General features: G+C 49.1%; 1 protein-coding gene across 1 annotated transcript in view; it reads left to right on the top strand.

Annotated features, from left to right (window-relative positions):
* GAN (gigaxonin) overlaps positions 1–12,769 on the top strand; it is a 60,729-nt gene extending 47,960 nt beyond the window's left edge. Inside the window, exons 10-11 of the mRNA XM_047790090.1 lie at positions 6,944–7,053; positions 7,139–12,769. Of these exons, the coding sequence (XP_047646046.1) occupies positions 6,944–7,053; positions 7,139–7,320 (292 nt within the window). The 3' untranslated portion in view covers positions 7,321–12,769. The remainder of the gene's footprint in view (positions 1–6,943; positions 7,054–7,138) is intronic.
* The last annotated feature ends 4,668 nt before the right edge of the window (positions 12,770–17,437 follow it).

Genomic DNA, 17,437 nt, shown 5'->3' with positions numbered 1-17,437 from the left:
TGTGGAAGTTACCAGGCTAGGGGTCAAACTAGAGCCATAACCTCTGGCCTGTACCACAGCCATAATTCAAGCCACATCTGCCACCAACACCCCACCTTGCAAAAACACTGGATCTTTAACCCACTGAGTAAGGGCAGGGATCGAACCTGCATCCTCATGGATACTAGTTGGGTTCTTTGTGTGTGTGTGTGTTTGCCTTTTCTAGGGCCGCTCCCATGGCATATGGAGGTTCCCAGGCTAGGGGTCTAATCAGAGCTGCAGCCACCGGCCTATGCCAGAGCCATAGCAATGCGGGATCCAAGCTCTGTCTGCGACCTACACCACAGCTCACGGCAATGCGGGATCCTTAACCCACTGAGCAAGGCCAGGGATCGAACCTGCAACCTCATGGTTCCTAGTCGGATTCGTTAACCACTGTGCCACAACGGGAACTCCACTAGTTGGGTTCTTAACCCACTGAGCTACCATAGGAAGGGTTCTTAACCCACTGAACTACAACGGGAACTCCGCACGTGTGGTGTCTTCATGCAGCACGACCCCTGGCCTTGGTGGACTGCTGTCGACGCAGCTGCCGCTTTCCCTGCTCAGCAATTTGCAGGGACTGCCAGGAGCCGTTCTTTTACCCGCAGGACCAGTGGGAGCTGCACCGTCTTGCCCCAGGACCGTGTCAGTTCTGCTGTCTTCCTGTGGTACTAGTTCCCGAGATTCTGATACCGTGATGTTCCATAAAACCTCGCGGTGGTCTGCCCCGCGTCGGTTGTGCCACACGGACCTGATGACTGGGAGGGAGCATGCACTCACGTGCTTTTGCAACATGTGTGATCCGGAGGGTGGGAGATGAACCCCGCTCCTGGCCAGAGACAGAAACCACGCCAGTAACCTGCAGGGGTGATTTCACGTGTGTCATCAATCACTGGCCGGAGCTGCTGGCGGGTGACAGGGCCCTCCCGCAAAGGCATACAGCCTGTGAAGGAGGTGCAGCCACAACCTGTAGGACTGCGGGAACGTACCCAGAAAGGAGCAGCCAGGCCGACTCCTCCCCACCCCTCAAGGCTGGGATTCCCCTCAGTGGAGGAGGGGGTGCCATGGCCCATGTCTTGGCAGAGCCCCGAGCTGCCAGCCTGAGCTGGTGCACTGGGAGCCACCTGCTGGTTGCCCGAGGAGCTCGCTGAGGGGCACCTCTGGGCGTCCTGCTCTCTGGAGGGGGCAGAGCAGCGGGAGGAAGAAAAAGGCCCCTGGCATCAGGAAGAAGCCTTGCCTCCACCCAGCCTGGCAGTCCCTCCAGCGCCCTCTGTTGACGAGGCCTGCCACTGCGCCTGGATGTTCATTTTCTCCCTTGTGGAAGTTTTCTCTTTCATCTGGTTTCTTCTCTTGCCTGAGTTACTTCCTTCCTTTCACTCACTTTGGGCTGATTTTGCTCTTCCTTTTCTGGTTTCTTCAGGCGACATATCAGATCTTACAACTTTCTCTGCTGCGGTCTCCTTTCTTTTCATCACAGTGTGTTTTCCTTTCTCTTACCGAGCATCGAGCATCGTCAGGGTAGCTGCGTTCACGCCCCCGCCTGGTGGATAGATAATCCCACCATCTGAGTTCATCTCAGAGTTGGCATCTGTTGACGGTTTATTTCCTTGGGAAGGGGTTCTTATTTTTCTGGCTCTTTGGCTGAGTGATTCTGGATTGTGTCTGTGGCGTTGTGAGTGGGACATTGTTGAGGCCCTGAGGTCTCCTCTCTTGCTCCAGGGGTTTAGCAGGCAGTGGACAGGACTGAACTCAGACTGTGGCTGTGACCCCTGCGGGGCTGTTCCGAGCCTTCAGGACACCTATTCGTGGATCCAGTGTCAGTCAGGCGCAAGACAGTGGGTGCCCTCAGTTTTGGGGCTCTGTGTACCTCCCATCTTTCCGAGACCCCCGCACACTTGGCTGATTCTCCTCTCCCCTGATTCCGGGGGCCAGAGAGCCGGCAGGGTTTTCTCTAGGGGCTTTGCTCCCTGAGCCGCCAGCCCCAGGCTGCCTCCAGACAGAGACCAAGGGACCAGAGCCTCACTGCGGGGGGTGTGTGGGGGGGTGCTTGTTCAACTCTCAATTCCTTTCTGGAGTCTGCCAGCTTCTGCTGTCTCCAGAGCCCTCAGGCAGTTGTCTTGTATTTTGGCCAGCGTTCTTAGCTGCTCCTTGCAGGAGGTTCAGCCAGACCTTTGCTCAAGCTCCCTCCCGCCACTCCTCCCTCTTCTTCTCACCCTCTCTCCCGGAGCCTGTCTTTCTCCTCCTGCTCTGCTCTCTCAGAAGCTCGCCACCAGGATCCGTGCCGTATTTTAACTCTCAGCTCCGAGTTAGCAGAGGACACATCGTTGTAGCCCCAGCTCCTGATGAGCCCGTGAGTGAGAACAGCATCCTTAAAGACGGCTGTCGCCCTACCCTTCCCAGGATGACCCTTCCTCAGTGATGCCTGCTGTGTCCTAGACACTGAGCAGAGCACTTACCTTGGCCTTCCAGTCCACCTCACAACAGCCACCGGAGGTTGGTGACGGTGTCCCCTCCTTACAAGTGACGCAAGAGAGATGGCGTTGGCTACATTGTCCAAGGCCAGTGAGGTGGGAAACAGTAGGGAAAGAAAGGCCTGACCAGGTAGCTTTTATACCGTTTTTATAAGCAGTAGCTTACACACGATCCAGTTAGCTTCTCCTCTTTTTCTAATAGAAGCCTCATCAGTATATACAGTAGATCACCTAGGATTATTTTTTTTGAAACCCAGGGACTCCAGATCATTGATCTGCTTTGGACGAAATTTGGTAGACTGTCTGTATAGACCAACTTCTTCAACTTTGTTGGACTCTTCGAGGGAGGAGTTATGTTGAATTCTCAACTCTACAAAATTACTCTGAAACGTCCTTGTATTCTGCCGTGTTCTTTCACTAGATAATCTAGTCGTATATGTCCTAATTCAGAAAGGCCAGTTCCCTGGTGAGCAGGGGTGTGGCCCTGTTAATGGACTTGCTGGAGGAGCTACAGGCCTCCCCCGTAGGCATGTCCTGGGTGCAGCTCAGCCTTGCACAAGGCAGGGGATACTCAGCAGCCTTGTTTGATTTAGGACCTGGGAAGAATTTAAATGTCAGAGTTTAGTTATTTATGTCCAGCCCCGAAGACACAAAATACGAAGGAGCCACTTACTCTATTTGACATTGTTACAGCTGTTTCTTTTAAAGGCCTCTTAACTCTGCAGTGCGAGCTCTTAGATTTTTTCCTTTTTCTTATTTATTGGAGGCAAGAGCCATAGTATTCCCAGTCGCAGCAAACTGCTTGACTCCAGGCAACATCTAGATGTTAGAGGAATCCAGAGTTAGGAGAAGGCACTCAGAAGTACCGCAGCGTCGTGCACAGCCGCTTTGCTCCTGAGCTGTTACGTGATCTCAGACGCATCATTCTGCTTTGGTGTTTCTTGGGATTCAAAATACGGAAGCTACTGCTTGATAACAGTCTGGGAAGAGTGTTCATTGAGATAAAAGTGCTGTTCTTCGTGAAATAATTGTACATTTGTTATTAGTATCACAATGCTGTGTACCTTAGCTGCCAGCTTTTTGGACAGTTGATGGCCTAGAGTTAGAGGCGGGAGCAGTGCTGGGGCACGTGCGGGCTCCAGTGGTGACGGGAGGCCTGGACATGGGTTGTCCCGAGGTCTGACTGAGGTCTCCTGTGACCTGGCTGTGCCTTTAGCTATTAAAGGGAAATTATTTGGTCAGATTATTACCTTGAGTGAGCATACTACACAGCAGAGTCTAGTTTGTTCTTGTTCCTTTTTTAAAGTGCAAAAAAAAAAAAAACAAACAAAAACTTTTATAGGAGTTCCCTGGTGGCTCAGTAGGTTAAGGATCCAGTGTTGCCACCACTGTAGATAGGGTCACTGCTTGTGGCATGGGTTCAGTCCCTGGCCTGGGTACTTCCACCTGCCATGGGAGCAGCTAAAAACAAACAAACAAAAAAACCTTTTATTTTGGAATAATTTTAGACTGGTAGAAAAATTGCAAAATAGACAGGGTTCCCATAAACCATTCACCCAGCTTCTCCTAATGTTAACATCTTTACATACCAGGTATGAAAGCCAGGATGTTTGTGTAGGCACAATATCATTAAATAAGCCATAGACGTTATTGGCCTCTTACAGCTCATCTGCTCATCACACCCTTTCTCCCTCTGCTGCGGGATCCCATCCAGGAGCCAACACTGCTTTCAGTTGTTGTGTTTCTTTAGATGCTTTCATCTCTGACGGCTCCTCGCCCTCCATGACCTTGACCCCCTTGAAGGTTAATGGTCACTTTTCTACTAGGATGTCTCTTCGTCTGGCTTTGTCTCAGACCTCTCATGATTCGGCCGAGGTGGTGTGTTCGGAATCCCACAGAAGTGCTGTGGGGCCCTCCTCTGCCCCACGCGGCGGGGAGCGTGGGGTCATGTCTCCTTGCTCGTGATGCTCATCTTGACGCCTTGCTTAAGGTGGCCTCCACTGGGTTTCTCCACTGCGAAGTGACTGTCTCTCCCTTTGTAATTAATGACTATCTCAGAAGATATTTGAGAATATGCAAATATATTATTTCTCATAATATATTTGAGAATATGCAAATATATTATTTCTCCTTAAACTTCCGCCACTAATTGAATACCCATCAATGGACTAGCCTCACAGTATCATTACTGCAGAGTTGGCCTAACAGCAGTTTTTCTACCTGCCTCATTCCTTCTACGTTTGACAGCTGGATTTCTGTAAAGAAGATTTGTCCCTTCTCCCTCCTCTCCCCCCTTTTCTAATGTGTTCAGTCACTTATTTATATCAGTATGGACTCCCGGATATTTATTCTATGAGTTATACATCTAGCGCTGTCATTATTTTGTTGCTCAGATTGTCCCGGCTTTTGCACATCAGCTGCGGCGGACTTTTGACACACCCTCGTCCTTTTTTAAGCACTTCCTCTTTGGCAGCACAAGATGCTCCAGGCTCATCTTGTATTTTCTGTCTCCGCTGTGGAAGCATCCACTTCTTCGAGCCCCAGATCCTTTTAGTGGTTATTAGATTGATTTTCAACAGAAGTGCCAGGGCAATTTGGTGGAGAAAGAAACATCTTTTTAGCAAATGATGCTGGAACAACTAGATGTCTGTAGTTGTTGGAAAAAAAAAAAAAGGAGTTGACTTTTATACTTCATACCATACTCAAAAGTTAACTCAAATTTTATCATAAGACCTAAATGTGAAAACTGAAACAATAGGGGGTTCCCCTCGTGGCACATCGGAAACGAATCCGACTAGGAACCATGAGGTTATGGGTTTGATCCCTGGCCTCACTCAGTGGATTAAGGATCTGACATTGCCATGAGCTGTGGTGTGGGTGGCAGATGAGGCTCAGATCTGGCATTGCTGTGGCTGTGGTGTAGGCCAGCAGCTGTAGCTCCGATTAGACCCATAGCCTGGGAAGCCCCATGTGCTGAGAGTGCGGCCCTAAAAGAGCCATAAGACAAAAAAAAAAAAAAACCTGAAACAATAAAATTTCCAGAAGTTTTAATTTAATTTAAAAAGCTTTGCAACCTTGGAGTAGGCAGAGATTACCTAGAAGGACACGGAAAGCATGAACTATTTTTTTTAAAAAAGAAGGATAAATTGGAATTCATCAGAATTTGAAACTTCTGTTCTTCAAAAAGGCTCTGTTAAGAAAATGGGAAGACTGGAGTTCCCTGGTGGCCTAGCAGTTAAGGATGTGGCATTGTCCCTGATGTGGCACGGGTTCAGTCCCTGGCCCAGGAACTTCCGCATGGCATGGATGCAGCCAAAAAAAAAGATAGAGAAAAGACATCCTAAGTCTGCTAGTTGGGGAAAATATCTGATGTACTTATCTAACAGAGGACTTGCAGCCATGAAAAAAAAGGAATCTTAAAATTCAATAAGAAGACAGAAAACCCAATTTGAAAAATGAGCAGATCTTTGAGCAGACATTTCATGAACGTGGATATGTAAAATGTCCAATAAGCACATGCAGAAATGACAGCATCATTCGTCTTCAGGGAAAAGCACAGAACTCCTATGGCTAAAATGAAAAAGATGATGGTACCAAGAGCCGGCCGTAGAGCTGAACCATTGCCTTTCTCATACATTGCCAACTGGAATACAAACAGCACAGCACTTTGGAAAACAGTGCAGCCTTTTCCTATCAGAAGACGTATACCTCTGGACGTTCTCATTGTGGCTCAGCAGCAATGAATCCAACTAGTATCCATGAGGATGAGGCTTTGATCCCTGGCCTTGCTCCGTGGCTTAAGGATCTGCCATTGCCGTGAGCTGTGGTGTAGGTCACAGATTTGACTTGGATCTGGCGTTGCTGTGGCTGTGGCCGTGGCTGGCAGCTACAGCTCCAATTGGACCCCTAGCCGGGAACCTCCACGTGCCAGGGGTGTGGCCCTAAAAAGCAAAATAAAAAGGGGGGGAGTGTACCTTTAACCATGTCATCCAGCAAGTCCATAAGGTAAGCCCACAAAGTAGCTTCATCCCAAACAGCTTTGCTCACAATAGCCAAACCCTGGCCATTAGCCCAGGCGATGGCCTGCCCCATGAGCGTGAGCAGGTGAATGGTTGACAAGTTTCGGTGTGCCCGTGCAGTGGAATACTGCTGGAAATAACAGGAAATGAGATACTGATGTAAGCAGCAGCGCCAGTGAGTCCCAGAAACACTGTGCTGAGCAAAAGAAGCAGATTAAAAAGTGCGTCCTCCTGATGATTCAATAGATGTTTCGTTCTGGAACAGGCACAGTGCCCTCGAGCATGCCAGGAAGGAAGCACGGGGTCCCCGGAAGTGCAGTGCGGGGGGTCGCGCCTTGAGCTGTGAGTGGCTCAGCAAGTTTTGTCATCTCAGTCTGCACAGATGTCGTGGCCATCCTCTCGACTGCCTTAATTTTGTCCCTCTGTTTTCAGGTGGATCTATCTTAATGACCAGAATTTATGCATCCCCACCAGTTCCTCTTTTGTTTATGGAGCCGTACCCATAGGAGCCAGTATTTATGTCATCGGAGATCTTGACACAGGTCAGACGTTAGGGTGCTTTGGTCGTAACTGTTCCCCAGGGATGCCGAGGCATGTGTGTCACCTCTGCTTACTCTTCTGGCACAGGTACCAATTACGACTACGTGCGGGAGTTCAAAAGGAGCACGGGGACCTGGCACCACACGAAGCCCCTGCTGCCCTCTGACCTCCGCCGCACCGGCTGCGCAGCCTTGCGTATTGCCAACTGCAAGCTCTTCCGCCTGCAGCTGCAGCAAGGCTTGTTCCGGATCCGTGTTCATTCCCCTTGAAGAGGACGCAGAGCAGCAGCAGAGCTCCTGACCAAGCGCCGTGACACGGCTCCGTGCGGGGAGCGGAGGTGGCAGCCGAACCTTGCTCTGCGCGCCGGCCTTTGTGTGGTAACTCTGCTGGTTTCCTGTCGCTCGGCAGCCTGGGCCTCAGCTCTTGTTGGGGAGAACCGGTGTCTGCCCAGAAGCTCCTGGGAGGACTCGGTTCCTCCCGCAGATGTGTCTGTAGACCCCCCCGGGGCTAGTCACTGTCAAAGGAAAAGGGAAGTGGGAATCGGTGTGCTGTAAAATATCCAAGTTAGAATACTAAGGTGCATTCTCCCTGGAGGGAACCTGTATCCGGCTTTGGTAAACAAACAAACATCCGTATATGCAACTCAACATATCCAGACATACCAAGATTGCTTTTCTACTGCACTTGGGAGGACATCCTATGCCTAACTCTGCCCAGCAAGCTGAGGTTTGTGCCTGCAGTGTTAGCTTGGACTCAAGGCCCACTTACTACTAGTACTCTGTCCTAAGAATCTTTTTAACATTGTGTTGTGATGAGTGGAAACTAAGGTAAAATGTCTCCTTTATGACACTCTATCTTAGTAACCTGAAGAGGCGACCCATGAATGCGTCAGGTGGCAGGCCTCCCGTGAGCTGGAGGGGAGTTGCTGGCTTCTGTCTTAACTCCGAGGAGCGGGCGCCACTCCCAGGGTGGCACGCTCCGAGCGGCGCAGGACCTCGTGCCCTGCCCTGCTCCCGCCCCCGCGCAACCAAAACCACTTTATAAAGATGAGGATGTTCGGAGGCGACTTTATAGAAGAAAGACCCGGGCCGGGCACCTAATGCAGGTCTGCTGTGACCAAAAAAAGGAGAGAAACCTGTCCGGAGAAGATATATAGGGATCAGAAACTTTCTAAAACAATCTGTCTGAAAGCACACACAGTCTTGTTTACTACTGTTTAGGGTTGGAAAACGTGTCTTAGAATGAAAATCCATGTCAAGAATCTAGACTTTGTAGCAGAATTTTCTCAGTGCCGTTCACTAGTACGAGTTTTAGACAAATTACAAGTAAGGTTTAGCCGGTAGAATCAACTACCTCAACTTAATTTCATTCTGTTCCTAGTCGAGTGAATTAATCCTTTCCTCCTCTGCTCGCTCTCACTCCCGGGTCGGCCCCTCCGCCCCGCTGCCCGTGGGGGGAGAACGGCTGTCACCAGTGGCGCTCACCTTGTGAGACGTTTTGTTTTCCATTCAAATTCTGCCACCGTGGTGTGGAACCAGGGGCTTCGGTGTGCTTGATTACTTCATAATTTGAATTTATGCACTCTCGGTTTTCCGGTCAGTTTAATATGGAGCACCTCATTTCGGATTGTTTTCTACAGCCCCCCGCCCCCAGTATACAGAAGCAGCAGCATTTGATTTTAAAGATTAGCAAATGTATCAGTGTATCATTTGGTTCTAATTTGAGAAGAGGAATTTCTTCTAGAAACTTCCTGCATGCACTGTTTGTGTGTTTTTCCCGTGCCTGTGAACCATGGCTTGTGCTTTCCCAGCCACGGACCGTGGAAGGGGAACCTGCCCCCGGCTTTGTTTCTCACTCCTCTTCGAGGTCAGTCCCCGTGCTGGAACAGCTGCCGAGGAGCCTTGCCCTGTGAGCCTTCTAGGGACCGTGTGTGTCCACTGTAACTCTCCGTCCTGGCCCAGGAGGTGGGTCAGAGAAGGTGTGAGGTTGTCATTGTCTCTGTCGGCGGCACGAGGCCAGGTTTGCACGGCCGAGCTTGGTTCGGAAGGCAAAGCCGGCCTCGTTGCTTCGTACTGGCTGCCGGTCCGTTGTCTGCACACTTTCTTCCCAGATACCCTGGATGTCTTTTAATCAGAGCTGCAAATGGCCACTGCAGCTTTTCACAACGAGACGCTAGTCTTAGAGGACACACATGGCTAAAAAGTGAATTCTCTGTGGTAAAATGCCCCGTACGAAACAGAACCTTAGCCTTGAGAAGCCACAACTGAGGTACATTGAAGTAGCAGCTGCTGTCCTGTTCAAGCTGTGACAGGTAGCAATTCCCTTTTCTTCACTTCCTGAAGTTTCAGGTCCTTCCCAGTCCACACCAGGCCTCTCCAAGGAGAAACAGGTCATTGTTTGGGAGTGAATGGGTCCCTGTTGCAATATTACCAGTGCCTGCATAACCCAGTCAACTCATTTTATAAAAATAGTTCTTTTTTTTTTTTTTCTAATTCAGTTAATTGACAACTGTAGCTGCAGAAATTAGGTAGTATTTTTTAAATGTATTTGCCACATAATATGGGATGCAATAACCAACAAAAGCTGCTAAGTGCCAAACTGTTATTTTACTATATATAAACATAAAAATACTATGTTGAAGTATAGGGATGTATTTAATTTTATTATGTTCCAAAATTAATCATGATTCTTGGTAAATTACAGTTATTTCAGTATTGTGAAATAAATTTTAACTCATTTCACACAGGTTTGTGTTTTAACATTCCGCTTAGGCCTTGAAACATCCTTTCTTGATAAATTTTTGATACTTCTTTTTCCATAAGGCACTTTTACCAAGTGTATGTTGGAATTAGCGGCAAAAGAATCAATCTCAAAATTTTAAATACAGTATCTTTGGGGGAAGTGCAATTTATTTTCATTGTCCCACCAAGAGAAGGAGAGTTGTCTCAGGTTAGAATGAGTGAATATTTAAAGGATCTCTTTCAGGCTACGGTATAAAGTAGGTTTGTTTGTTTCTTTGTTTAATACATCCAAATATAGATTTTTTTCAAAGATTTAAGAGTTTAATTCAAAATGAAGTCTTTATTATTTTGTATGTATATGATAGTGCTTATATTCTGTGAGAGGTAAAAAGTGTGTGTGAGATAGAGTGTGTGTGTGTGTGTGTGTGTGTGGGGGCGAGAGCGAGATCGAGAGAGAGAGAGAGAGAGAGAGGTGACTTTCTCAGTCTGTTTGTACATGTTTACTTTTGGAATTGCCGTTCCAAACTACTTATATTATTGTCTCCTGGTGCTTCAGATAAATTCTTGAGCCTGTGGCCCTTCAGTTAATACTACTGTGTTAAACTCATGTTGAGTGTGTATATTGACATAGCCTTCATGTTTCTCTCCTTGAGTGTATTAAACAGTATTTACCAACAAGTAAGTTGGTGTGCTGCGAAGATTTAGCCCAAGAAATTCAGAAATTCATTGTTTCTTTCATTCGTTCCTTCTTTCATTGCCATGAGGAGTTGATAGCTAGCAGTAGGCTTTTGTCAATCTGTGCAACAACCAAAAAAGAATATTTAGGGCCTGTTGGGCCTGTTGTTTGTCTCGAAGTGTTCTCTTATCCTGCACTACCACTTTAATGATGGCACTTTCTTCGGTGATGCCTTGGAAGTGCCGTTTTTGTCATTTATGAGTGGGGAGTTCCCTAGGCAACGCACAGGAAAGGCATCCTTCGTGTGGACATGGGAAGACAGGGCCCCTTGGCTGCAGCACTTCAGTAACTCAGGGCAGCAAGTTAGGTTTTTGGAGAGATGTGTTAGCTGCCTTGGTCCGTTGGGATTCTGTTCGGTGCATTCCTGCTTCAGTGCACCAAACCAAGGATCCCCAAAAGTTTTCCAAGGAGCGCTAAAAGCACTGCAGTATTAACTTCCAGAATGTTGGCTCTCTTGAGTCAGAAGGAGGCTGCCTGTGGTCAGAAGACATGATTATCTGGAAAAAGAATGAGACGGCACTTCCACTGCATCAGTTTTAAAGATGCTGGAGCCCCCTGGCAGGGCACCCTGTGGAAGGGAAGGGAGGGGCGAGGCCGTGAGCCTTGGGGAGAAGAGAGCCCCCGACGGGTGCAGAGAAGCCCGCCCCGAATTTGATCAGCCATGTTGACGGAGCGTTTTCTCAGACCTCCGCTTGGGTTTCTGGTGAGCCCAGCATTGAGGCAGATGAAATACTGCAAACTCCCTGTGGGCAGGGACGCCGTCTCAGTCTTCTGCTAATCCCAGTGCTTGGCACGCAGGAGGTAGTCAGTACATGTTTGACCACCGATTAGAGTGTCCTCATGATCCAGGCGCTGGTGTTCAGTGCCCTGAAAAGGACTTAGCTGCAAAGGAGATTTTAAATGAGGAACGTGGTACACAGATGGGCCGGGCTCGTCATCCAGAGCAGGAAACCAGGCCAGACTAAAACATGCCTGGCCTCTGTGACACACAGCTCCGTGGTCCCATGTTCTGCAGGATTTTTCAGACCCTGCGCGCAGCACACCTGATGATTTAATGCACATTTAATGGTGGGTTTCGTTTGCTGCTTTTCACCCGGGTCAGAGTCCCCTCCAGAACATAACTGCTTTGATGTCACATCTCTCGTGGGGCAGTGCTCTCCGTAGGGCAGAGGCCTAGTAGACACAGCTCCACTCCCCACTTCCGATGTGAGTGGACACCAACCATGGGATCAGGTCTTCGAACGATCCTTTCCTGGTGAGTCTGTTAAACAGTCACTTACTTTTCCAGGTGTACCAGTTTTTTTGCTTGGTTTTTGCTTTTTGCCACACCTGTGGCATGTGGATGTTCCCGGGCCAGGGGTGAAACGTGCACCACAGCCGTGACCCCAGCCGGGATCCTTGACCCGCTGGGCCGCAGGAGAACTCCTAGGCCTACAGGTATTTTAATCATGGAATAATCATTTGTGGTATAACTTAAACCCCCAACATACCCTTTGTAAGTTGTACAAACATAAGCTAAACGATCTTTGGCTTTCTTTGTCAGTCAGCTATAGGAAATTTGAGAACTTTCCCAAGTCCTAAGAACGAAAGTGGTGTGTGTGTGTGTGTGTTTGAAGGAGAAGTCATTTTTATCTTTGAAGAGCTGAAGCTTCATTTATACTCCCTTTCTTAGCACGTGTTATCAGCAAGGGAAAAGATGCTGTGTCTTAGGATGTTGAGAGCATTTTGCTAGCATCCTGATCATCCCTAGAGCGGTCTTTACAGCTGGTCGTGGAAACCATAGACATGCACGGTACAGGGGTGAGGACACCCCGCTTGCCCACCATTAAGAAGAACGTGAACTCGGGTTCAGTCTGTCCTGCCTGCTGACATGAAGTCTCAGTCCTATTGGGCTGGAGACTTCCTCTATATTTTTGGCAAGCCAGCCGGTAAAAAGTCTACATTTTTTGTATTTGAATTTAAAGCACATCTCAGCTTTGTCTCATCGCAAATGAGACATCCGGCACGCTCAGATAGGACAGTCAGTTGCATACCGTTCAGAAAAGTTAATTCTTGTCCAGTTCTGTCATCGAAGTTCTCTGAGCGCACTTCCCTTTCCTACGAAATCAGTTATCTGACGCATAAAGCAACATTGCGTAAGGATCTCGTGAGACATGTCTCTTGCCTTTTCTTTTTGTATTTTGAGATAAAAACTAATCTTTTAAAATTGCTAAATTGAAGTTTGGGCTAATTATGTGTGTGTGTGTGTGTTTAATTTATTTATATTATTTTATTTTTTTGCTTTTTAGGGTGACACCCACAGCAGATGGAAAGTTCCCAGGTCAGGGGTCAAATTGGAGCTGTAGCTGCCAGTCTACACCACAGCTCACAGCCACACCGGCTTCTTAAACTGACTGAGCGAGGCCAGGGATCAAACCCGCATCCTCCTGGATCCTAGTCGGGTTCGTTAACTGCTGAGCCACAGAGGGAACTCCGGGCTAATTACAATTTTTGATACCGATGTCCTCGTGGCCCTATAGAGTTAATTCTGAAATCGCTGTGACTTGAATTAGAGAACACGCAGGTAGGAAGGGTGACAGCCGGGAGAGTGGGCTACACACTGCCGGAGGTGACGTGCGGAGGCTTTGCCGTTTCACGTGGCCCGTGTAGACCAGTGACGCCTTCAGCTAATTCAAATCCCAAGTGGATGCAGGTCCGTCTTTCTTTCTGCTTGGTGAATTACACGTCTCAGACCCTTTTTTTTTAGCATTTCAGTACAAGTTGTTGGCTTTTAAGTATCTTAGTTTTATTATTCTCACCCACCAGTCACGAAGAAGGTGTACCTTAGAACCTGGGCTTACATTTTTTCCAAGTTAAACTGAGGAACTTGGCGGCTGAAAGATGACTGCAAGCAGTTTGCTTTATCATGTTTCCTGTTTAATTGGAGGAGAATTACACATGCACTTATTCCCTGGTTCCGCGTGTTTATAGGAAAAACCGTTCTCAGCTACCTCATTATGTAGTGTTGTGCTTGATCCGCTGCCAGTTTAGAAGAATTCAACACATTCTGTCCTTTAACAAAAGCCTGGAAGCAAAGCAGTAAGCGGCCTTGAGGAATACAATTCTCTAAGGCGTAGTTTCCATTTTACCGCCTCTTTTTTTTTTTTTTTTTTTAATAGGCACTTTTAATCAGAAGGAACAATAATTCTCCTAGAGCTGCTGCAAAGTGATTACTTGAAACTCGACTTGAACTTTAAAGAGTCTTTACAAGGCTGTGTTTTCATAATGTAGAAAAGCCGTATATTTAACGCCACTGCTGTGTGGCAAATAGACGGCTTCGTTGCCATCCTCGGTGGGATCAGACAGGAGACCTTTTTTTTCTCTGTAATTGGACCCAGTGCTTGGAATTTTGATGCGTGGGGCCACTGTGTTTCATTTTCTATAAGGTGCTACGGATAGCATTTTAAGGATCTCTTGAGTGTTTTCGTGAATTTGTTTCCCAAGAATCTTAATTTTGATGGAAGCAGAGGGCTCATCACAAAGCTCCTGTCCTCTTTTAGTTCTCACAACCTGGGGTTTGAAAAGGAAACGCTGGCATGTTCCCAAAGTGCAGGTTTGAGGTGACCGAACAACACAGTATCGAAGTATACTTGCCATCACGAGCTATCAGCTTCAGTTTGTGTCCGTGGAGCATCCCCAGCTTCCCCCTGCAGCGCCTCTACAGGGCACACGTGGCAGTGCCCGCTGTCCGCCCCGCATGTGTCAGCTTAGCTGGTGGGCAGCTGTGGGGGCATCAGTTCTTATAGACAGACCCCTCCTGGGGGTGATTTCTTCTAGGAATTACCCGGTACCGCTCATGATCAAAAGAGATATGCCCCTTCCTGAAAACTTAGTGTACGAGGCATAACTTCCATACTGGGTAAAATCTAGAACCTTAACTGTCCCTGTGCATGAATGAGAGATCACATTTATGCTCGTGCTTTTTAGACGAAAGGGCTTGCTGCCAACAGCAGAGTTCAGCTAAGTTCTCCTCAGGTGGCAGCACGTCCAGCATCAGTCACGGGGGATCCCCCCGAGTGGTTTCCTGAGAATCGAGGCTCACCCGTCGAAAGCCCCAGCTTTCTCATTTTAGTTATTTTTGAGGACAGTGTCTGTAAATGGGCCGTGTCCTGTCCCAGGCGAGCCCAGTGGTCATGAGCGCCCGCGGGTCTCGCTGCACGTGGGCTTGAAGACACCGACTGCTCTGTGAGCTTGGAAGCCCTTTAACCCTGAAGCTCCAGCTCTTCCCTGTACAAGCAGGTAGCAGGTGTTTCCCTGCCAGGCTTGCTGTGAGGGGGCAGCAGAGTGAGGAAGGTGAGAACTGGGCGGCTACGACCGTGGCGGCTGCTGCCACCCGCCAGCCTGGAGTGACGGATGCCGTCAGCGGCTTTGGGGCCCGCGCTGCCTGCCCCCAGCCACTCTGGCCTCAGCGCCCTGTCATTCTCCTGTCTGCCACCCCAGGGTCCACTAGTATGTGTGCGTTTGCTTTTACAAATTTAGTTAATTTCTGGATCCGTGATTCTGCTCTGCTTCTCCAATACCTAAATTCACAATAACTCTAGAGAGTAGAAACCCCAAAATACATGTTTAGAATGTTTAGAGTGGTCATAAATATCTCTTATTTCAGGATTTGCCTAATGAAGTACTCTAATATTTAAAACTCTTTCCTGAAGTTGGAATTTTCTTCTTTCCCTGAAATATCAAAGGTAGTTGTCTTCATTGGTCAGATAAGGATATTTTAAGACCTCTGTTTGAGATCAGTAGACCTAAACGATGCTTTCTGAGCTTGGATGTTTTTTGGTTTTTTGGTTTTTTTGCTTTTTAGAGCCACCTCACCTGACACATGGAAGTTCCCAGGCGAGGGGCCGAATCAGAGCTATAGTTATTGGCCTACACCACAGCCACAGCAATGCGGGATCTGAGCCACATGTGCAACCTACACCACAGCTCATGGCAATGCCAGATCCTTAACCCACTGAGCGAAGCCAGGGATCAAACTCCCATCCTCATGCATCCTAGTCGGCTTTGTTAACCATTGAGCCATGAAGGGAACTCCTGAGCTTGAATGTTATGTGAAACTTAAAAACAAACTTTATGTTGTATGAGTGTGTAATTTCTGTACCTTCAGATAAAGAAGGGTTATTTAAGAAACTGATCCCCAAAGTGAACTGCTTAATCCTTTTATAAAATCCCTTCCTCTCCAGTTCAGATCACAGACTGGCGGATTTAGCGGGTGCGTGACATACCCAGCTTATCTTGATTTCAGTTAGACATTTGATAAAGTCATTCCTGGTATTTTTGTGATTGAGAAAAGGAATTAGAAGCAGACGTGAGAGGGCTAAGAAGTACCAGGCAGCGCTGACCCCATCGCAGCCTTGGTGTCGTCGGTGGAGCCACTCGAGCAGTGTCTGTTTTTACTGTTTTCATTAGTAACTTGTGTAAAAATACAGACAGCAGAGGAAAGTGGTGGCGGAATTAAGCGCTGGGTGCCAGGGTCTGCAGTGCTTTTTACAGTCTAATAACGTGGCTAAGTGTAGCCTCATGTCCAGGTTCAAAGAAGATGGTTCATGGTTCCCATGTGAAGGGGAGAGAAAGAGCAGGGCAGGCGGGAATCACGGATCATGTGAACATGAGCCAACTGCTTCACCCAAGCCCGGTGCCCTGGTCTGCGTAGGGGCGGGAGCCAGAAAGGTGGCTCTGCAGCTTCGCGGATGCCGGGCCCTCGGGCCCCGCACCTCCGCCAGAGAGGCTGAGCCAGCCTCGCGGCCACCTGGAGGATGGCAGCTGGGTTGGCGGCCAGGCTCCAGCCCTCGGGACGAGCAGAGCGCCTCGCTCAGGCCACCAGACAAAAGCTGTAGAGGCAGGACGTGTCTGTCAGCTTCAGAACTGTCACCTAGAGTTGCCTGGTAATACAACGGGCCCTGCAGCGCTGAGCTCAGCTCCGAGGACCATCCCCTCGGTGGCCCCCAGCGCCCGGGACTGCCAGGGTCTCGGTGTCAGCGAGAGGAATCCTGCCTGGTGCCAGGAGAGGGGTCCCAGTCCGCAAAGCTTCTTGCAGACAGGAGGTTGGGCGAGCAGGTTAGTGACAAAGTGGGAAGGCGAGCAAGGCTCGTCCTCTAACTCGCACCTTGTCTTTGAAAGGTGTCTTTGTCCTTTTGCCATGCCACCCCCCACCCCCCGCCACCCCGGTCCTCGCTGCCCCCCCCCACTCACCTTCCCTTGACTGTGGCCACAGCTGCAGCAGCAGAACCCTCAGAAACAAACGTATTTCTTGAGATCGCCCTCAAACCGTGCTGTCACCTAGAAGAGTGATTCCTGCTTTCTCTGTGCTGTTTTTCCTAAATCTCTCAGGATCTCTGCAGGCTTAGGAAAGCTGCCGAGTGACCATCTTTTCAGCAGGGCCTGGCTGCCCCCAGGGCCTGGGAGGCTGTCAGGGGATGGGCGGGGGCAGCCGGCTGGGCCGACCTCTTCCAGCCCCTCCACCTCCAGGCACCGGTCCCCTCGCTGGAGGGTTTCCGTGTCATCCCTTGAGGGGCATTGCCAGAGGACCGGCCTCCCCTCGGGCTCTGCCTCTCCTCCTTCTCTGACCACTCCCACCCCCACCCCATCCCCCTCAGTCTCACTCCTGGTTCTGGAGGGAGAGGGAGGGTGTCGCTCCCCCGTCTGAGTCTGAGTCTCTTCCCCACTCCACCTGCCCCAGAGCAGAGGGAACAAGTGAGGACCAGGGCACCCCCAGTTCCCGTCCAGGTCCAGGTTCTGGTCTTAGGGAGGGAGCTGTCTGCTCTGCTCTCCCGGGCTTGTGGGTTTTCTCCCCATCTCCTCGGTGTCTGCACCGTCGAATAACCTGTTTGGACCAGTGTTCATTCTCTTCCCCGCGTCCCCTTCTGTCCC

Source organism: Phacochoerus africanus, chromosome 8 (assembly GCF_016906955.1).
Source record: "Phacochoerus africanus isolate WHEZ1 chromosome 8, ROS_Pafr_v1, whole genome shotgun sequence".
Lineage (NCBI taxonomy): Eukaryota > Metazoa > Chordata > Mammalia > Artiodactyla > Suidae > Phacochoerus > Phacochoerus africanus.
The sequence above is the reverse complement of the archived record's forward strand: the minus strand, read 5'-3'. Positions and strand labels throughout refer to the sequence as shown.